This window comes from Oncorhynchus mykiss, chromosome 6 (genome assembly GCF_013265735.2).
Source record: "Oncorhynchus mykiss isolate Arlee chromosome 6, USDA_OmykA_1.1, whole genome shotgun sequence".
NCBI classification, from domain to species: Eukaryota; Metazoa; Chordata; class Actinopteri; order Salmoniformes; family Salmonidae; genus Oncorhynchus; species Oncorhynchus mykiss.
In genome coordinates, this window is record NC_048570.1 from 6343224 (window position 1) to 6365861 (window position 22638).

At 45.3% G+C, this 22638-nt stretch overlaps 1 protein-coding gene across 8 annotated transcripts in view; it reads right to left on the reverse strand.

Moving 5' to 3' along the window:
* Positions 1-22638, reverse strand: part of LOC110525075 (trichohyalin) — a 116831-nt gene that overhangs the window by 45420 nt on the left and 48773 nt on the right. For 6 of the 8 annotated variants that reach the window (XM_036979267.1, XM_036979265.1, XM_036979264.1 and 3 more), the window contains exons 3-8: positions 19784-20116; positions 19352-19363; positions 14789-14794; positions 14237-14242; positions 13661-13735; positions 13251-13396 (exon numbers count right to left, since the gene is read on the reverse strand). In XM_036979267.1, coding sequence (XP_036835162.1) covers positions 13251-13396; positions 13661-13735; positions 14237-14242; positions 14789-14794; positions 19352-19363; positions 19784-20116 — 578 coding nt within the window. Of the gene's footprint in view, positions 1-10418; positions 11851-12263; positions 12339-12464; positions 12534-12718; positions 13397-13660; positions 13736-14236; positions 14243-14788; positions 14795-19351; positions 19364-19783; positions 20117-22638 lie in introns of those variants that run through there. The other 2 variants (XM_036979269.1, XM_036979270.1) reach the window with 2 other exon arrangements.

The following is a 22638-nucleotide window of genomic DNA, read 5'->3' on the forward strand; positions in this document are numbered from 1 at the left end:
TTACAACAACCTCTAAGATAGAGTGCATAGCATTACAACAACCTCTAAGATAGAGTGCATAGCATTACAACAACCTCTAAGATAGAGTGCATAGCATTACAACAACCTAGATAGAGTGCATAGCATTACAACAACCTCTAAGATAGAGTGCATAGCATTACAACAACCTCTAAGATAGAGTGCATAGCATTACAACAACCTCTATGATAGAGTGCATAGCATTACAACAACCTCTAAGATAGAGTGCATAGCATTACAACAACCTCTATGATAGAGTGCATAGCATTACAACAACCTCTATGATAGAGTGCATAGCATTACAACAACCTCTAAGATAGAGTGCATAGCATTACAACAACCTCTATGATAGAGTGCATAGCATTACAACAACCTAGATAGAGTGCATAGCATTACAACAACCTCTAAGATAGAGTGCATAGCATTACAACAACCTAGATAGAGTGCATAGCATTACAACAACCTCTAAGATAGAGTGCATAGCATTACAACAACCTAGATAGAGTGCATAGCATTACAACAACCTAGATAGAGTGCATAGCATTACAACAACCTCTAAGATAGAGTGCATAGCATTACAACAACCTAGATAGAGTACATAGCATTACAACAACCTAGATAGAGTGCATAGCATTACAACAACCTAGATAGAGTGCATAGCATTACAACAACCTCTAAGATAGAGTGCATAGCATTACAACAACCTCTATGATAGAGTGCATAGCATTACAACAACCTAGATAGAGTGCATAGCATTACAACAACCTCTAAGATAGAGTGCATAGCATTACAACAACCTAGATAGAGTGCATAGCATTACAACAACCTCTAAGATAGAGTGCATAGCATTACAACAACTTAGATAGACTGCAAAGCATTACAACAACCTAGATAGAGTGCATAGCATTACAACAACCTAGATAGAGTGCATAGCATTACAACAACTTAGATAGACTGCATAGCATTACAACAACCTAGATAGAGTGCATAGCATTACAACAACCTCTAAGATAGAGTGCATAGCCACCCAGTACCTTTCCATCATCTGGTTTGATGTTTGTCCAGTTCCTTTTTCCATGTTAGTAGTGGTGACTTTGATTTCATTGCCAAAGTGTTCCTTTAACAACCTCTTAGACTCCGCGTTGCCTCTTCTGCCTTCTATATGCAGACAACTACAGACCAGATCCTTGGGCTGACCAGAGGTGTACTGTTCCAGGTAATAGAGCCTATCCTGGTGACTGCTGACCAGAGGTGTACTGTTCCAGGTAATAGAGCCTATCCTGGTGACTGCTGACCAGAGGTGTACTGTTCCAGGTAACAGAGCCTATCCCGGTGACTGCTGGTCTTCTCTTCTATGCCATGCTCAAATGCACGCATGAATGAAAACATAGGTATCTCCCTAACAGCGAGTGTAGCCTGTTTGTGCTGTAGTACAAGGAGGTCAGCAATTTCATTCTGCTTTTGCATGACAGTAGAGAGGTTATCATGGCTGGTATTATGGCTGATACTGTCGTAGAAAATCGGTTCAAATATGACACTTGCAAGAACTTGTGAAATCAATATAGGCTTTTAATACAACGGAAAGCAAGCCGGAGTGGTCCGCGGAACACACGCCTTTTTCAGAGCACTGGCTCTGATTTATACACATACAACATATGAGTCCATCCCACATGCAAATGAAGTTACTTCCCTCAGTCCATCTGCCACCATTATATCCCAATCTGTGCATCCTGCTTGTTCAGCTCGATAACGCCCATATCTGCTTTCAGTCAAGTTATAATGGTGACAGGACCTCTTCATGTCCCAAAAATAATACGTGCCTATTGTTACGGTGAGTGAATGAGGACCCAAAAGCGAACTAACTTAAACAGAGCTTCTTTAATAACCAAACATAGGTAGGCTCAGATAGACCGGCAGATTCCGACAGGACAGGACAAGGTTACAGCAAACATGACGATAGTCTGGCTCAGGCATGAAACACAACAAACAAGAATCCGACAACGACAGGAGCAGAAACAGAGAGAGATATAGGGACCTAATCAGAGGGAAAAAGGGAACAGGTGGGAAAAGGGGTAACGAGGTGGTTAGGAGGAGACAAGGCACAGCTGGGGGAAAGATGGGGAGAAAAGGTAACCTAACAACGACCAGCAGAGGGAGACAGGGTGAAGGGAAATGACAGAGACAAGACACAACATGACAGTACATGACAGTACCCCCCCACTCACCGAGCGCCTCCTGGCGCACTCGAGGAGGAAACCTGGCGGCAACGGAGGAAATCCTCGATCAGCGCACGGTCCAGCACGTCCCGAGAGGGAACCCAACTCCTCTCCTCAGGACCGTACCCCTCCCAATCTACGAGGTACTGGTGACCACGGCCCCGAGGACGCATGTCCAAAATTCTACGGACCCTGTAGATGGGTGCGCCCTCGACAAGGATGGGGGGGGGGGGGGGGGGAGACGAGCGGGGGCGCGAAGGACGGGCTTGATGCAGGAGACATGGAAGACCGGGTGGACGCGACGAAGGTATCGCGGAAGAAGAAGTCGAACTGCGACAGGATTAATGACCCGAGAAATACGGAACGGACCAATGAACCGCGGGGTCAACTTACGAGAAGCCGTCTTAAGGGGAAGGTTCTGAGTGGAGAGCCAAACTCTCTGACCGCGACAATATCTAGGACTCTTAGTTCTACGCTTATTAGCAGCCCTCACAGTCTGCGTCCTATAACGGCAAAGTGCAGACCTGACCCTCTTCCAGGTGCGCTCGCAACGTTGGACAAAAGCCTGAGCGGAGGGGACGCTGGACTCGGCGAACTGAGATGAGAACAGCGGAGGCTGGTACCCGAGGCTACTCTGAAAAGGAGATAGCCCGGTCGCAGACGAAGGAAGCGAGTTGTGGGCGTACTCTGCCCAGGGGAGCTGTTCTGACCAAGACGCAGGGTTGCGAAAAGAAAGACTGCGTAAGATGCGACCAATAGTCTGATTGGCCCGTTCTGCTTGACCGTTAGACTGGGGGTGAAAGCCGGAAGAGAGACTGACGGAAGCCCCAATCAAACGGCAAAACTCCCTCCAAAATTGAGACGTGAATTGCGGACCTCTGTCCGAAACGACGTCTGACGGAAGGCCATGAATTCTGAAAACATTCTCGATGATGATTTGTGCCGTCTCTTTAGCAGAAGGAAGCTTAGCAAGGGGAATGAAATGAGCCGCCTTAGAGAACCTATCGACAACCGTAAGAATAACAGTCTTCCCCGCTGACGAAGGCAGTCCGGTGACAAAATCTAAGGCGATGTGAGACCACGGTCGAGAGGGAATGGGAAGCGGCCTGAGACGGCCGGCAGGAGGGGAGTTACCGGACTTAGTCTGCGCGCAGACCGAACAAGCAGCCACGAAACGACGCGTGTCATGCTCCCGGGTGGGCCACCAAAAACGCTGGCGAATGGAAGCAAGCGTACCCCGAACGCCAGGGTGGCCGGCTAACTTGGCAGAGTGAGCCCACTGAAGAACGGCCAGACGAGTAGGAACGGGAACGAAAAGAAGGTTCCTAGGACAAGCGCGCGGCGACGGAGTGTGAGTGAGCGCTTGCTTTACCTGCCTCTCAATTCCCCAGACAGTCAACCCGACAACACGCCCCTCAGGGAGAATCCCCTCGGGGTCAGTGGAGGCTACTGAAGAACTGAAGAGACGAGATAAAGCATCAGGCTTGGTGTTCTTAGAGCCCGGACGATAAGAAATCACGAACTCGAAACGAGCGAAAAACAGCGCCCAACGCGCCTGACGCGCATTAAGTCGTTTGGCAGAACGGATGTACTCAAGGTTCCTATGGTCAGTCCAAACGACAAAAGGAACGGTCGCCCCCTCCAACCACTGTCGCCATTCGCCTAGGGCTAACCGGATGGCGAGCAGTTCGCGGTTTCCCACATCATAGTTACGTTCCGACGGCGACAGGCGATGAGAAAAATACGCGCATGGGTGGACCTTGTCGTCAGAGAGGGAGCGCTGAGAAAGAATGGCTCCCACGCCCACCTCTGACGCGTCAACCTCGACAACGAACTGTCTAGAGACGTCAGGTGTAACAAGGATAGGAGCGGATGTAAAACGATTCTTGAGGAGATCAAAAGCTCCCTGGGCGGAAACGGACCACTTAAAGCACGTCTTGACAGAAGTAAGGGCTGTGAGAGGAGCTGCCACCTGACCGAAATTACGGATGAAACGACGATAGAAGTTCGCGAAGCCGAGAAAGCGCTGCAGCTCGACGCGTGACTTAGGGGCGGGCCAATCAATGACAGCTTGGACCTTAGCGGGATCCATCTTAATGCCTTCAGCGGAAATAACAGAACCGAGAAATGTGACGGAGGAGGCATGAAAAGAGCACTTCTCAGCCTTCACAAAAAGACAATTCTCTAAAAGGCGCTGGAGGACACGTCGAACGTGCTGAACATGAATCTGGAGTGACGGTGAAAAAATCAGGATGTCGTCAAGGTAAACGAAAACGATGTTCAGCATGTCTCTCAGGACATCATTGACTAATGCCTGAAAGACAGCTGGAGCGTTAGCGAGGCCGAAAGGAAGAACCCGGTATTCAAAGTGCCCTAACGGAGTGTTAAACGCCGTCTTCCACTCGTCCCCCTCCCTGATGCGCACGAGATGGTAAGCGTTACGAAGGTCCAACTTAGTGAAAAACCTGGCTCCCTGCAGGATCTCGAAGGCTGAAGACATAAGAGGAAGCGGATAACGATTCTTCACTGTTATGTCATTCAGCCCTCGATAATCTATGCAGGGGCGCAGAGACCCGTCCTTCTTCTTGACAAAAAAAACCCCCGCTCCGGCGGGAGAGGAGGAGGGGACTATGGTACCGGCGTCAAGAGCTACAGACAAATAATCTTCGAGAGCCTTACGTTCGGGAGCCGACAGAGAGTATAGTCTACCCCGGGGGGGGGTGGTTCCCGGAAGGAGATCAATACTACAATCATACGACCGGTGTGGAGGAAGAGAGGTGGCCCTGGACCGACTGAACACCGTGCGCAGATCGTGATATTCCTCCGGCACCCCTGTCAAATCACCAGGCTCCTCCTGTGAAGAAGAGACAGAGGAAACAGGAGGGATAGCAGACATTAAACATTTCACATGACAAGAGACGTTCCAGGAGAGGATAGAATTACTAGACCAATTAATGGAAGGATTATGACAAACTAGCCAGGGATGGCCCAAAACAACAGGTGTAAAAGGTGAACGAAAAATCCAAAAAGAAATGGTTTCACTATGATTACCAGAGACAGTGAGGGTTAAAGGTAGCGTCTCACGCTGAATCCTGGGGAGAGGACTACCATCCAGGGCGAACAAGGCCGTGGGCTCCTTTAACTGTCTGAGAGGAATGTCATGTTCCCGAGCCCAGGTCTCGTCCATAAAACAGCCCTCCGCCCCAGAGTCTATTAAGGCACTGCAGGAAGCTGACGAACCGGTCCAGCGTAGATGGACCGACAAGGTAGTGCAGGATCTTGAAGGAGAGACAGGAGTAGTAGCGCTCACCAGTAGCCCTCCGCTTACTGATGAGCTCTGGCCTTTTACTGGACATGAAGTGACAAAATGACCAGCGGAACCGCAATAGAGACAGAGGCGGTTGGTGATTCTCCGTTCCCTCTCCTTAGTCGAGATGCGGATACCTCCCAGCTGCATGGGCTCAGCACCCGAGCCGGCAGAGGAAGATGGTAGTGATGCGGAGAGGGGGGCAACGGAGAACGCGAGCTCCTTTCCACGAGCTCGGTGACGAAGATCAACCCGTCGCTCAATGCGAATAGCGAGTTCAATCAAGGAATCCACGCTGGAAGGAACCTCCCGGGAGAGAATCTCATCCTTTACCTCTGCGCGGAGACCCTCCAGAAAACGAGCGAGCAAAGCCGGCTCGTTCCAGCCACTGGAGGCAGCAAGAGTGCGAAACTCAATAGAGTAGTCTGTTATGGATCGATTGCCTTGACATAGGGAAGCCAGGGCCCTGGAAGCCTCCTCCCCAAAAACAGATCGATCAAAAACCCGTATCATCTCCTCCTTAAAGTCCTGATACTGGTTAGTACACTCAGCCCTTGCCTCCCAGATTGCCGTGCCCCACTCACGAGCCCGTCCAGTAAGGAGAGATATGACGTAGGCGACACGAGCAGTGCTCCTGGAGAAAGTGTAGGGCTGGAGAGAAAACCCAATATCACACTGGGTGAGGAACGAGCGGCATTCAGTGGGCTCCCCAGAGTAACACGGCGGGTTATTGATTCTGGGCTCCGGAGATTCGAAAGCCCTGGAAGTGGCCGGTGGATCGAGGCGGAGATGGTGAACCTGTTCTGTGAGGTTGGAGACTTGGGTGGCCAGGGTCTCAACGGCATGTCGAGCAGCAGACAATTCCTGCTCGTGTCTGCCTAGCATCGCTCCCTGGATCCCGACGGCTGAGTGGAGAGGATCCGAAGTCGCTGGGTCCATTCTTGGTCGGATTCTTCTGTTACGGTGAGTGAATGAGGACCCAAAAGCGAACTAACTTAAACAGAGCTTCTTTAATAACCAAACATAGGTAGGCTCAGATAGACCGGCAGATTCCGACAGGACAGGACAAGGTTACAGCAAACATGACGATAGTCTGGCTCAGGCATGAAACACAACAAACAAGAATCCGACAACGACAGGAGCAGAAACAGAGAGAGATATAGGGACCTAATCAGAGGGAAAAAGGGAAAAGGGGTAACGAGGTGGTTAGGAGGAGACAAGGCACAGCTGGGGGAAAGATGGGGAGAAAAGGTAACCTAACAACGACCAGCAGAGGGAGACAGGGTGAAGGGAAAGGACAGAGACAAGACACAACATGACAGTACATGACACCTATCTTATGCTATGGGCCCCCTTACGTTCAGCCTGGTGTGTTCTTTGGTATGTCTGTCCTTATTAGGATTCGTAGACTATGTGTCTCTACTGACATTCCTTCAGCATCTCCATGTCCTAAAAATATGAGGCCTATTTCTATAGTCCATCAGTTGGTCATTTGGCTGACCCCCTCCTTTGTATATCCCTCTGACCTTGGTATGTCCAGCTGTCCTAGGCGCCTATGTGTCACCTTCTCTTCATGTGGTTATTTAAGATCAGCAGACTATGTGTCTCCATCTTTAGTGTGTCCAGTTGCCCTAGGCGCCTATGTGTTTGTCTATGTGTTTTATTTGCTCCCACAATACCCATAGTGTTGATTCTGTGTTGATTGCTAGACCTTGCTGTTGGCTGCTGAGGGATGGGGTTTATGACTGTTTTCTGAATAGGTTTTGATGTCTTTGTTGTCGTTTGTTGTAAAACCCTTTGTAGTGGGATCTTTGGAACTGCACCTAATGCCGCAAACTCATCAGGTGATGGTTCAGGTTCCTCATAGACCTCAGGTTCCTGGTTCTCAAAATAAGTGTTCATTCCATCTGGTTGGTTTAGTAAGTGGGCTGCCACAGCATGGGATTGAGAAGTTGACTCAACACTCTCCAGGACATTCAGTCTGACATTATATGCTGCTGTGTCTGTTTCCAGTTCCATTTTTCCATTCTAACATTCAGTTGATCTTTTCGAGGTGCAGAGGACACTGAGGATGACGCAGCCTTACAATACTTTGTTTTACTTGATGTTTTTGACACATTGGAAATGCTGTCATGTGGTTCAATGAGCGTTTGTGGCTCAAATACAGCATTTTTCCATATTTCCACCTCTTCAGGAAATGTTCTTAAGTCCTCATTCTTGGTTGATAATAGTTAATGCTCTCATGTTCCTGTTCCTCCTCTGTGACCAGCTCTAGTACAGATTCATCAGCATTCTGAAAGTCATTTCCTGTTCCGCCTCTGTGATCAGCTCTAGTACCGATTCATCAGCATTCTGAAAGTCATTTCCCTGTTCCTCCTCTGTGACCAGCTCTAGTACAGATTCATGAGCATTCTGAAAGTCATTTCCTTGTTCCTCCTCTGTGACCAGCTCTAGTACAGATTCATGAGCATTCTGAAAGTAATTTCCTGTTCCTCCTCTGTGACCAGCTCTAGTACAGATTCATGAGCATTCTGAAAGTCATTCAAGATGCTCTAGTATTATTTTACTAAATACATATATCATTATTATTACATTTTAGTCATGTATTAGACGCCCTGATAATATTTTACTAACTACATATACTGGGACATCTTTTAACACTTTCCTCACAGTAACACACATGTTCAGTCTATATTCGTCTTATGAAACCAATTATTTATTCATTTCTGCCCTGAAAAATCTGTTCAGTTCCTCCACATTGAAATGAATGGCGGCCAACTTGAAAATAGGCTGCTGTGACTGATTTTACACTGAATCCATGATGACTCTATGAAACCTTTCCAACGTGTCTCCTTGTTCTGTGGAGAGTTTGTTGTAGTTATCATCTATGGTACGATGTGATAACAAAGCACATCCCAATGCTGCCCATTCTGTCTCATCAATATACCCCAAAATGCATACAGGTATGACCTTTGACTCCCCAAGATGGACCCATGGAGATGTCATTAACATTCCAATTATTGTACTGCAGCGCCAGCTGTGCCATCAGAGTCCTCGGTTCGCGCCCAGGCTCTGTCGTAACCGGCCGCGACCGGGAGGTCCGTGGGGCGACGCACAATTGGCCTAGCGTCGCCCGGGTTAGGGAGGGCTTGGTCGGTAGGGGTGTCCTTGTCTCATCGCGCACCAGCGACTCCTGTGGCGGGCTGGGCGCAGTGTGCACTAACCAGGGTGGCCAGGTGCACGGTGTTTCCTCCGGCGCATTGGTGCGGCTGGCTTCCGGGTTGGATGTGCGCTGTGTTAAGAAGCAGCGGCTTGGTTGGGTTGTGTATCGGAGGACGCATGACTTTCAACCTTCGTCTCTCCCGAGCCTGTACGGGAGTTGTAGCGATGAGACAAGATAGTAGCTACTACAACAATTGGATACCACGAAATTGGGGAGAAAAAGGGGGTAAAAAAAAATTATAATAATTTTAAAAAAAAACATTCCAATTATTTTATACTTAATTTCATACCTTATACCTTATTTCATACATCAATTTAATAACATATCAATTGCCTTATTTTGCAAAGATTGTTCCCTGATAAGACATTAATTTATATTTTCTGAATATCAATAGTTTTTCTTCTGAAGTAACAAGCTATAACTCCATGTGAAAACAAATCCCCTCCATTGTGTATTCATTACTTTATAGTAACAATATGTTCCTCCAGCCTTTGTCTTGAATGTTGATTTCCTATTCATTCTAATGACACGATACATCCACTAGATGGGGGTGTTTGACTAACGTACCTACTTTTCCAAAACCCCTCTGTTTGATAATTAGATGAATGTATGAAGAGTCACGACCCTTTCCAAGACACAAAGCCTGGAGGAAAGGACCTGGCTACAGTGGAGGAAAGGACCTGGGTCATTCCAAAGGCCATTTATTCTGGAACAGAGCAATGGGATGGGATGATTGGGTGACCATGATGGTATGAGGCACAGCTTGGGAATTTAGCCAGGACACCAGGGTTAAAACCCCTACTCTTACGATAAGTGTCATGGGATCTTTAATGACCTCAGAGAGTCAGGAAACCCGGTTAACGTCCCTTCCGAAATGGATACACTGCCCTGGGGCATTGGGATAAAAACAAATGATACCAGAGGAATGACTATGTTACGGATACAAGTGTCCTGTGTGTGTGTTTCTTTTCTCTCCTTCTCCCCTCAGGTGAAAATCATCATTCCCCAAACAGTCACCAATCATCAATCAGAAGACACACCTCCTCCTGTTTCCTACCCTATCACAGTTCCTTTCCCTTGTTTAAAAACCCTGTCAGTTGTTTGCTCCAGAGCTCAATCTCTCTGTAAATGCCATGTCTGTAGATCTCTCTTTTGTTTGAGCACCTCCATAGCACTTTGTCCTCACCTGTGAGTATTGTTTTTGGTTATGGTGTTTGTGTTTGTTTGCTGGTGGGAGAAGGGGGAACCAAGACAAGTCGCCCATGGGCATACACCACCCGTAGGTGAACTTTGTTAAATACACTAGTTAGAACTGGGCGGACCACCCACTGTATTTTTGGTTAGTTAGCTGTTGTTAAAGTAGGCTAGTCTAGCTTAGGGGTGTTTTTGGTTAGTTAGTTAGCTGTTAAAGTAGGCTAGTCTAGATTAGGGGTGTTTTTGGTTAGTTAGTTAGCTGTTGTTGAAGTAGGCTAGTCTAGCTTAGGGGTGTTTTGAATATTTATTGTTTTTTTCCTTGGGTCCAGCTCAGCCCCTTTTCCTGCTTCCCCCATTACCGTGTGTTAATTAATAAACCCTGAGTTTGACGGTAGATTTCTGTTGTCCTGGTTATTTCGTTCACACTTTGTCACAATTATAATTTGCATGAGTTATGTTACGGTTCTCATTACCATCCCCCCCTAGACTGTCGGGCCAAAAGGGATTCGTAACACCCCTACACAACAGTTGTCTTTAACTTGTCTCCTCTCTAACCCCTACACAACAGTTGTCTGTAACTTGTCTCCTCTCTAACCTCTACACAAAACAGTTGTCTCTCTAACTAGTCTCCTCTCTAACCCCTACACAAAACAGTTGTCTCATCCAACTCATCCTTCTTCCCTCTCTTCCTCTAATTCCTATTGGTCCTTGCTCTGAGTTCTGTTTCAGTCTCTTTATCTCTCTATCCTTCTCCTCCATCTGTCTGCTGAACTCCCTCTGCATCTTTGTCTGTGAGATCATGATGTTCCTCTGTAACTCAGGCAGGACTATCTTCATCAGGTTTCTCTCTGCTTCAACTCTGGCCTCTCCTTCATAGTTCTCCATCATCTCCTCTATCTCATGTCTGTGTCTCTCCTCCATCTCCTTCCTCTCATTCTCTCTCTTCTCTCTAAATCTCTCCAGCTTTCTCTCCATCTCCTCCCTCCTATCAGACTCCCTCTTCAGCTCCCTCTCCAGCTCTCTTTTCTTCTCCTCATCCCTCTCTTCTTTCACCTGTCTCTCCAGTTCTGTTATTCGTTCTCTGAGAATTATGATATCTCTCTTGAGCTTCTGGATCTCTCCATCTTTCTTCTTCAGAGAATCTTGCAGCTCCATCTCAAGCCTCTCTCTCATCTCTCTCTCCTCCATTTGTTTCCTCTCCACGTTCAACCTCTGGATGTTTCCCTCCATCTCTCTAACCTGGTCCTCTGCCTCCTGGTAGGTCTGACTGCTGTAGAATCTCTCTCTGTTTCCTGCCACCATCTCCTCTACCTGATCCAGCAGCTCTGATACCTGAGTGCCATGGGCCCTGTCCTTAATGTTGAGGACGTGGTACCTGCTCCCACTTTTCTCTACAAGCTGCTGGAGGTCCTGACTTCCTGCTTGGAGAAACTCCTCAATGCTCTGCTCTTTCAGGCCATCATCATGGGTGAATAGAATCACAGTGTGTCCCCAACAACCCTCCCCAAACATCTCCTCTATTCTCTCCAACACCCCTCTCTCCTCCCCCTTAGAGGGCTCCACTGGTATCACCAGGAGGAAGGCGTGGGGTCCCGGGGCAGACAGACGGACACAGAGCCCCACATCCTGTCTCATCTCCTCCAGAGAGAGTCCAGGACAGAACCAGTCTGGAGTGTCCACCAGCACCAGCCGTCTCCCACACACGTCCCCCTCTCTCCTCTTACTCCTCTGGGTCACTGCAGAGGGGCTGGCCTGGGCCCCAAACTCCTCTCTGCCCAGGATGGTGTTTCCTGCTGCACTCCTCCCAGCCCCAGTCCTCCCCAGCAGCACCAGTCTCAGCTCAGACACACTGGGAGACACTGTGGAGTCTGGACTGCTGCTCTCTCCTCCCACTGCAACACAACACACAGCACTGGTCAACACTCTGACTCTCTGGAGGATGTACAACAGTGTCTAATATAATCTACATCCATAACTCACTAGATGGAGGATGTACAACAATGAAACAATGAAATGTTTAGACAATATTGATAACTCACTAAGTGAAGGATGGTCACTATAGACTAGAAACAGTAGGAGACAACAGGACAATATTGATAACTCACTAAGGGAAGGATGGTCACTATAGACTAGAAACAGTAGGAGACAACAGGACAATATTGATAACTCACTAAGTGAAGGATGGACCACTATAGACTAGAAACAGTAGGAGACAACAGGACAATATTGATAACTCACTAAGTGAAGGATGGTCCACTATAGACTAGAAACAGTAGGAGACAACAGGACAATATTGATAACTCACTGTATGGAGGAAGGTCCAGGCTGTTTCTCCTCCTGACTGGGAGGATGGAACCTGTATCTGACGTCTCTCCATGTTCTAGAATAATAGAACAACCATTTAGAATGGGAACATTTACCTCAGTGACACATGAAGGCACATAGACCTACTGAAGGGGAGTTCTGGGTTTCTACTGAAATGTTAAGTATCACATATCTCACTCACCAGTCATCTGGGCTGAGATCTCTCTTCTCAGTCTCTCTACCTCAGTCTTCACATCACATATCTGTTGAGCTGAAATAACAAAGGAGGACTAGGATCTGAATTCTGTGTTAAAGACTTTAGACAGAAATATGATGCAGAGGGAAAGTATGAAGTGATGGACAACAATATTCACAACTCAGTGGAGAGTCGACAATAACCTGAGAATTGAGGAAAGTACAGAAGACTAAATGTATTAATGGTGTGAATAATCTCACCCAGTTCAGCATTTTCATTGTTGACATCCTCCACCTGTTTGTCTCTCTCCTTTAACTGCTTCTCTCTCTCCTCTAGTAGGTTGTCTTTCTCTTCTACTTCCTGTCTCCTCTCTTCTACTTCCTGTCTCCTCTCTTTTAGTTCGTTTTCTTTCTCTTCCAGTAGTCTGTCTCTCTCTTCCAGTAGTTTGTCACTCTCTTCCAGTCGTCTGTCTCTCTCTTCCAGTAGTCTGTCTCTCTCTTCCAGTAGTTTGTCACTCTCTTCCAGTAGTCTGTCTCTCTCTTCCAGTTGTCTGTCCTTCTCTCCCAGTCTGTGGTTCCTGTCCTCTAGTTGAAGGTCTTTGTCCTGCAGTAGGACTCTGAAGTTCTCTACGTGGCTGTTCTTGTCCTGCAGGTTCTTTCTCAGAGCCTCTAGTTGAATGTCTCTATCCTTTAGTTGCTTGTCTTTCTCTTCCAGTTGGTTTTCTTTCTCTTCTAATAGTTTCTCCCTCTGTTCCATTATCTGGTTCTTCTCCTCCAGGAGTCTCTCTTTCTCTCTCACTTCCTGGGTCATATCATCTAGTTGTGTGTCTTTCTCTCTCACTTCCTGGGTCATATCATCCAGTTGTGTGTCTTTCTCCTCTAGTTGTTTCATCATATCCTGTCTTAATTTCTCTTTTAATTCTTTTTCCATCTTCAACTCTGAGAGCAATTAACATATTTAATTGGTTGTTTGAATAAGTAATGTATTAATTCAATCGTATGTCTATAAAGACATTATCATTTGATGGAGGTGGTACAATTATTAGTAATTATTTCCTCCAGTCAACAGTTATCTGAGCTGAACCAATCATCAACTGGTCTATTGACTATTTGATACATTACAAATTAATTAGTCTGAAACTGAATGACATCACTCATGTTCCCTGATTCAATCCTCTCTCCTCCAGACTCTCTCATACTTACCAAGCTCACCAGCTGATGCCTCCCTCTTCAGCTTGTCCTCCTGGGTCTCACGTTGTAAATACAGTGATCCTGAGACTATGGTGTAAAACAGAGAGGTGAGTTCTGTGTGGTAGACGACATCACTATATACAGAACAAACAGGACCAATCAGATTTCTCCTGTCACTCAAGCCTCCCTCATGTAGGGACCGTGGGCACCAATGAGATCTGGTTAACTTCATAAATAATGTTGTTTTGTTGTTGGCCTATCTCTGATCAAAATATTTTTTCATTGTTTGTGATAACCAGCATTGGGCTCTATGTCAGATACAGGATATTGTGTCAGGAGGCAGGGTTCTATGGAATATACATTCAGTAGAATGTGAAGAACATATGACATCATAATACAACCTACCTTGAGAACATTTGGGGAGAGTTTTGATAAATGTAAAGAAATTTAATTTGTAGCCTTGAAGAAGACACACTGCTGTTCACAAGACCTGTAGTTTTTATAGTATCAGATTAACACTCTGGTCTGTTCTTTGTCTTGTGTTATTGGTTGTCAATAAACAAAACAGACAAATACGTAATTACTCACCTAATACTGATCATCCATTATCCAAGATGGAGAGTCATGAATAATGATCATGTAAAAGAGAATGCATTAGTTATTATTGTTAATTGAATTTCTGTCTCATTACATAATTTAATGAAATACCATACATCATATTGGAATGACTGTTCATCACATTCATTACTAATGTACATCTAGGGAAAGGGATGTAAGCAGCACTACTATGTGAGCAGTCTGAGAATGACTGAATGCTTCATAATAAGACATCAAGCTAAATTCAAGCTGATTCTATTTTCATTTTGGAGTGTGAAATGTTGACCTCTATGGAAAATCATTTGTGTAAAATCTGGATAATTTGAAGAACATCTATACATCTTAATCCAACCTACCTTGAGAACATTTTGGGAGAGTATTGATAAATGTAAAGAAACTGATTTAATTTGTAGCCTTGAAGAAGACACACTGCTGTTCACAATGCCTGTAGTTTTTATAGTATCAGATTAACACTCTGGTCTGTTCTTTGTCTTGTGTTATTGGTTGTCAATAAACAAAACAGACAAATAAGTAATTACTCACCAAATGCTGATCATCCATTATCCAAGATGGAGAGTCATGAATAATGATCATGTAAAACAGAATGCATTAGTTATTATTGTTCATTGAATTTCTGTCTCATTACATAATTTAATGAAATACCATCCATCATATTGGAATGACTGTTCATCACATTCATTACTAATGTACATCTAGGGAAAGGGATGTAAGCAGCACTACTATGTGAGCAGTCTGAGAATGACTGAATGCTTCATAATAAGACATCAAGCTGAATTCAAGCTGATTCTATTTTCAATTTGGAGTGTGAAATGTTGACCTCTATGACAGATAAATCAAATCAAATCAAATTTTATTTGTCACATACACATGGTTAGCAGATGTTAGTGCGAGTGTAGCGAAATGCTTGTGCTTCTAGTTCCGACAATGCAGTAATAACCAACAAGTAATCTAGCTAACAATTCCAAAGAATATGTACATAAAGATATATGAATGAGTGATGGTACAGAGCGGCATAGGCAAGATACAGTAGATGGTATCGAGTACAGTATATACATATGAGATGAGTATGTAAACAAAGTGGCATAGTTTAAAGTGGCTAGTGATACATGTATTACATAAGGATACAGTCGATGATATAGAGTACAGTATATACGTATGCATATGAGATGAATAAAGTAGGGTAAGTAACATTATATTAGGTAGCATTGTTTAAAGTGGCTAGTGATATATTTACCTCATTTCCCATCAATTCCCATTATTAAAGTGGCTGGAGTTGAGTCAGTGTCAGTGTGTTGGCAGCAGCCACTCAGTGTTAGTGGTGGCTGTTTAACAGTCTGATGGCCTTGAGATAGAAGCTGTTTTTCAGTCTCTCGGTCCCAGCTTTGATGCACCTGTACTGACCTCGCCTTCTGGATGATAGCGGGGTGAACAGGCAGTGGCTCGGGTGGTTGCTGTCCTTGATGATCTTTATGGCCTTCCTGTGACATCGGGTGGTGTAGGTGTCCTGGAGGGCAGGTAGTTTGCCCCCGGTGATGCGTTGTGCAGACCTCACTACCCTCTGGAGAGCCTTACGGTTGTGGGCGGAGCAGTTGCCGTACCAGGCGGTGATACAGCCCGACAGGATGCTCTCGATTGTGCATCTGTAGAAGTTTGTGAGTGCTTTTGGTGACAAGCAAAATTTCTTCAGCCTCCTGAGGTTGAAGAGGCGCTGCTGCGCCTTCTTCACGATGCTGTCTGTGTGGGTGGACCAATTCAGTTTGTCTGTGATGTGTACGCCGAGGAACTTAAAACTTACTACCCTCTCCACTACTGTTCCATCGATGTGGTTAGGGGGGTGTTCCCTCTGCTGTTTCCTGAAGTCCACAATCATCTCCTTAGTTTTGTTGACGTTGAGTGTGAGTTTTTTTCCTGACAACACACTCCGAGGGCCCTCACCTCCTCCCTGTAGGCCGTCTCGTCGTTGTTGGTAATCAAGCCTATCACTGTTGGGTCGTCCGCAAACTTGATGATTGAGTTGGAGGCGTGCGTGGCCACGCAGTCGTGGGTGAACAGGGAGTACAGGAGAGGGCTCAGAACGCACCCTTGTGGGGCCCCAGTGTTGAGGATCAGCGGGGTGGAGATGTTGTTGCCTACCCTCACCACCTGGGGGCGGTCCGTCAGGAAGTCCAGTACCCAGTTGCACAGGGCGGGGTCGAGACCCAGGGTCTCGAGCTTGATGACGAGCTTGGAGGGCACTATGGTGTTAAATGCCGAGCTGTAGTCGATGAACAGCATTCTCACATAGGTATTCCTCTTGTCCAGATGGGTTAGGGCAGTGTGCAGTGTGGTTGAGATTGCATCGTCTGTGGACCTATTTGGGCGGTAAGCAAATTGGAGTGGGTCTAGGGTGTCAGGTAGGGTGGAGGTGATATGGTCCTTGAATAGTCTCTCAAAGCACTTCATGATGACGGAAGTGAGTGCTTTCTTGGGAACAGGAACAATGGTGGCCCTCTTGAAGCATGTGGGAACAACAGACTGGGATAGGGATTGATTGAATATGTCCGTAAACACACCAGCCAGCTGGTCTGCGCATGCTCTGAGGGCGCGGCTGGGGATGCCGTCTGGGCCTGCAGCCTTACGAGGGTTGACACGTTTAAATGTTTTCCTCACGTCGGCTGCAGTGAAGGAGAGTCCGCATGTTTTAGTTGCGGGCAGTGTCTGTGGCACTGTATTGTCCTCAAAGCGGGCAAAAAAGTTATTTACGCTATTTAGTCTGCCTGGGAGCAAGACATCCTGGTCCGTGACTGGGCTGGTTTTCTTTTTGTAATCCGTGACTGACTGTAGACCATGCCACATACCTCTTGTGTCTGAGCGGTTGAATTGAGATTCTACTTTGTCTCTATACTGACGCTTAGCTTGTTTGATTGCCTTGCGGAGGGAATAGCTACACTGTTTGTATTCGGTCATGTTTCCAGTCACCTTGCCCTGATTAAAAGCAGTGGTTCACGCTTTCAGTTTCACGCGAATGCGGCCATCAATCCACGGTTTCTGGTTTGGGAATGTTTTAATCGTTGCTATGGGAACGACATCTTCAACGCACGTTCTAATGAACTCGCACACCGAATCAGCGTATTCGTTAATGTTGTCGTCTGACGCAATACGGAACATATCCCAGTCCACGTGATGGAAGCAGTCTTGGAGTCTGGAATCAGATTGGTCGGACCAGCGTTGAACAGACCTCAGCGCGGGAGCTTCTTGTTTTAGTTTCTGTCTGTAGGCAGGGAGCAACAAAATGGAGTCGTGGTCAGCTTTTCCGAAGGGAGGGCGGGGCAGGGCCTTATATGCGTCGCGGAAGTTGGAATAGCAATGATCCAAGGTTTTTCCCGCCCTGGTTGCGCAATCGATATGCTGATAAAATTTAGGGAGTCTTGTTTTCAGATTAGCCTTGTTAAAATCCCCAGCTACAATGAATGCAGCCTCCGGATATATGGATTCCAGTTTGCAAAGAGTCAAATAAAGTTCGTTCAGAGCCATCGAGGTGTCTGCTTGGGGGGGATATATACGGCTGTGATTATAATCGAAGAGAATTCTCTTGGTAGATAATGCGGTCTACATTTGATTGTGAGGAATTCTAAATCAGGTGAGCAGAAGGACTTGAGTTCCTGTATGTTATTTTGGCCCGTTAACCATAAAGCATACGCCCCCGCCCCTCTTCTTACCAGAAATATGTTTGTTTCTGTCGGCGCGATGTGTGGAGAAACCAACTGGCTGCACCGACTCCGATAGCGTCTCTCCAGTGAGCCATGTTTCCGTGAAGCAAAGAACGTTACAGTCTCTGATGTCTCTCTGGAATGCTACCCTTGCTCGGATTTCATCAACCTTGTTGTCAAGAGACTGGACATTGGCGAGGAGAATGCTAGGGAGTGGTGCACGATGTGCCCGTCTCCGGAGTCTGACCAGAAGACCGCTTCGTTTTCCCCTTTTTCGAAGTCGTTTTTTGGGGTCGCCGGCTGGGATCCATTCCGTTGTCCTGGGTGAAAGGCAGAACACAGGATCCGCTTCGCGAAAGTCATATTCTTGGTCGTACTGATGGTGAGTTGACGCTGCTCTTATGTTCAGTAGTTCTTCTCGACTGTATGTAATGAAACCTAAGATGACCTGGGGTACCAATGTAAGAAATAACACGTAAAAAAACAAAAAACTGCATAGTTTCCTAGGAACGCGAAGTGAGGCGGCCTTCTCTGTCGGCGCCGGATTAAATATATATATATATATATATATATATTTATTGTGGGAGGTTTATGGTATTGATACTGATCATCCATTATCCAAGATGGAGAGGAATTAATATTGATAATGTATAACAAAATGTGTGAGTTATTACAGTAACATTCAATCCTATGAGGATGAGGTCATTTGATGGGCTATTTACAGATGCGATATATACAGGTGCAGTGATCTGTGAGCTGCCCTGACAGTGAAATATACCTGCTGGAGTGCGTGCTACGGGTGGGTGCTGCTTTGGTGACCAGTGAGCTGAGATAAGGTGGGGCTTTACCTAGCAAAGACTTATAGATGACCTGTAGCCAGTGGGTTTGGCGAGGGCCAGACAACGAGAGCATACAGGTCGCAGTGGTGGGTAGTATATGGGGCTTTGGTGACAAAACAGATGGCACTGTGATAGACTGGATCCAGTTTGCCTAGTAGAGTGTTGGAGGCTATTTTGTAAATTACATTGCCGAAGTCAAGGATCGTTAGGATGGTCAGGGTTTGGCTGCATGAGTGAAGAATGCATTGTTGCAAAATAGGATTCCTATTCTAGATGTCATTTTGGATTGGAGATGCTTAATGTGAGTGTTTACAGTCTAACCAGACACCTAGGTATTTATAGTTGTCCATATATTCTAAGTCAGAACCGTCCAGAGTAGTGATGTTGGAAGGGCGGGCAGCGATCGGTTGAAGAGCATTCAGTTTTACTTGCATTTAAGAGCAGTTGGAGGCAACAGAAGGAGAGTTGGCATTGAAGCTCATCTGGAGGTTAGTTAACACAGTGTCTTGTGTTATTAGTTGTCAATAAACAAAACAGACAAATAAGTAATTACTCACCCTGTACTGCTTCTGATCATCCATTATCCAAGATGGAGAGTCACGAATAATGATCATGTAAAACAGAATGCATTAGTTATTATCATTACCTTCAAATCACCATCTGTCACATTATCCTCTCAAATACCATAGTGATGTGATGTTCATCAGAGGGGTGTGAGTGTTCATCACATTCATTACTAATGACAATCAAGGGACGTGACAGTAATGTTGGAATGGTTCTAATGCTTTAGGACCAGCTCAAAGCTCAGAGTGATGGTAATATTGTAACTAGTTGATATTCAGAATGAATCTAGTCTATTCATCTGTAACTCCTACTATGAACTCCTACCTACATGAGAAAGTACAAGTGTTCTGTACAGGGAAAGAGACTGGTTGTTATTGTTGTTGTTTAGGTGTTTAGAAACATTACTGGAGTTCTAGAACACTTACCTTCTCTGTCCCATAAACCCACTGCAGCCTCCTCCTTCTGTTCTCCATGGATGACCTGACAGATGTAGTCTCCTGTATCTGACCTCCTGCAGTCTCTCAGCCTTAGAGACACGTTGCCTCTCTCCAGCTCCTGGGTGATCAGACTCACTCTGCCCTCATAGTCACTCCTCTCTGTCACCTGGCCATTATTATACAGGTAAATACACTCTGTCTCTTTAAACCACCTGATCGTCGTGGCAACAGCACTGGTGTCAGGTGAGAGGTGACAGGGGAGGGTGACCTCTTCACCTACATCAGCCCACACATAGTCTTCTGAGGTGAGTTTAAACTGATCTGTTCAGAGAGAACATTTCATGTTTAATGACATCATCTGTGTCAGGAACACAAATCCTCTCAGTACATTTATAAAACACATCTGAATTAATAACTACAACAGACATACAACAACCAGGACCATGTCAATTCTAAAATACAACCCCCACAATCCCAGACAGACAGATTCATTTGAAGGAAAGTCTATATGTCATAGAAGAATGTGATGCTACAATCTAGAATGATATTATCCCATTTGTTCCCACATCTTTCCCAGACATGCCACTATGCTAATCTTATGCCACTAGTAGCCTAACATGTCATCCATTTTGATTATTTATTTATTTAAAAGTATGTTTTATTCTTGGTCACAGTTGTGACAGAGTCCTCTGTCTATAATAACATGAACAGATATTTACCCCTATTCCTCAACCTCAATATCTATATACCTCAGCCCACTTACCCACACACCTAAACTCAATGACCCACACACCCCAGTCCTGTTACCCCTATTCCTCAACCTCAATATCTATATACCTCAGCCCACTTACCCACACACCTAAACTCAATGACCCACACACCCCAGCCCTGTAACCCCCATGCCCTACCCTAACACCCACATGCCAATACCCTCAAATCTATACTATCAAGTACAGATTCAGGCATATCCTGTCCCTAAATGAACTGTGTGTTACTCAAGACCCCAGTTCCTTTGCCAATGCACCTCATCCCTGTTACTTTCCTATCTCAGCCCTGTTACCCACGTTCCTTAGGCCTGTATTCCCCAAGTCACCAACAGTAACCTTTATCCAGCTATTCGCTGCACACCACAACCCTGTTATCAGCATGTTTTAGTGCTGTGACATCTGACCTGTAAACACTAATCATTTCATAGATAAACTAATATAACAGTGGTATAACACATGTGTCACAGCCCCAATCTCTTTTTCTACCACAAACGTTGTTGCCAGAAAGGATTTGAATGGGCAATAGACCAATAGACCACCCAGCCCCATTACCTGTATGAACCTTGTGTATCCCTACACCCCATTATAAACCAGGGAGATCCATGGGCATAATCATATAAAACAGGTCTACCCCAGTGTCCAAGACTCAACATTCACACTAACCAGGTCTACCCCAGTGTCCAAGCCTCAACATTCATACTAACCAGGTCTACCCCAGTGTCCAAGCCTCAACATTCACACTAACCAGGTCTACCCCAGTGTCCAAGACTCAACATTCATACTAACCAGGTCTACCCCAGTGTCCAAGCCTCATTTATTATACTAATTCACTTTATGGGTCTATACATAGCCAATTCCCCCTGAAATAACAACATATGATGTTTTACAGTAAACATCTCTGATTTAAACCTCAGTGAAGGTTAATGGATGATGGTAAATCATCTGTAACATCATTTAGAAGTAAATCCTGAACCGAACTCAACTTAAATCTACTGAAGAAAAGGATCTGTTATGACTAAATATATAGAATAAATTAGAGGCTCTGTATTTCTCCATTAGTCAGACATGTTTGTCAGGTAGCTGAGCACTTAAGAGCATTGGACCAGTAACCCAAACGTCGCTGGGTTGAATCCCTGAGGAAACTAGGAAAACATTTGTTGATATGCCCTTGAGCAAGGCACTTAATCCTAATTGCTCTGGATACATATTTATTTAACGAGGCAAGTCAGTTAAGAACAAATTCTTATTTACAATGACAGCCTACCCCAGACGACGCTGGACCAATTGTGTTCCACCCTTTGGGAGACTCAATCATGGGCGGTTATAATACAGCCTGGAATTGAACCAGAGACTGTAGAGACACCTCTCACACTGAGATGCAGCACCATAGAGAGCTGCTCCACTCAGGAGAACAACTTATTTGTTGAAATGTACAACTTTAACTTCTCTAGAGCCAGTAAAGTACAAAAGGTTTATTTTCTTCCATATTGTGTCAGACTGGATTAAATGGGTTCTATAATAAAGAGATGTTTGGAGGGAGAGGTCACTGTGGAGCAGTAGAGCTGTTTCTCACAGACACAAACTCAGCTACAACTCCTCATGTTACAAACACATTTCATCCAGACACACATTTACACATAAAGACAAATTAAACCACAAACACATTTCATTTTCAATAGTTGGTTTAGTTCTGTTCTCCCAGATACATGAAAGAAAAGTTAATCATTAATTATAGCATGGTGACTTACTATGAACTCTGGACTCTGCCATTTTAACTGCAATAAAAAGAGAAAACATTCATATTTACATCATTACCTTTCATCAAATTATCTCTTTTGCTCAATCACACAGATACAAACATCCCTTCCTCGTTCTCCAGTCCTCATTGTTTTAAAACAGGACTGTTGTGTCTAGTTTGGAAAGTGAAATATACTGAGATCTCCTCTTACCTTTACTGGTCTTCACGTCCTCCACTTCACATTCAAAATAGTTTATTTAAATCCATAACCACTCTAATAGTGACTATATGTGCATATCTACACATTTTTACAGAACAATCTACACCTCAGTCCTATA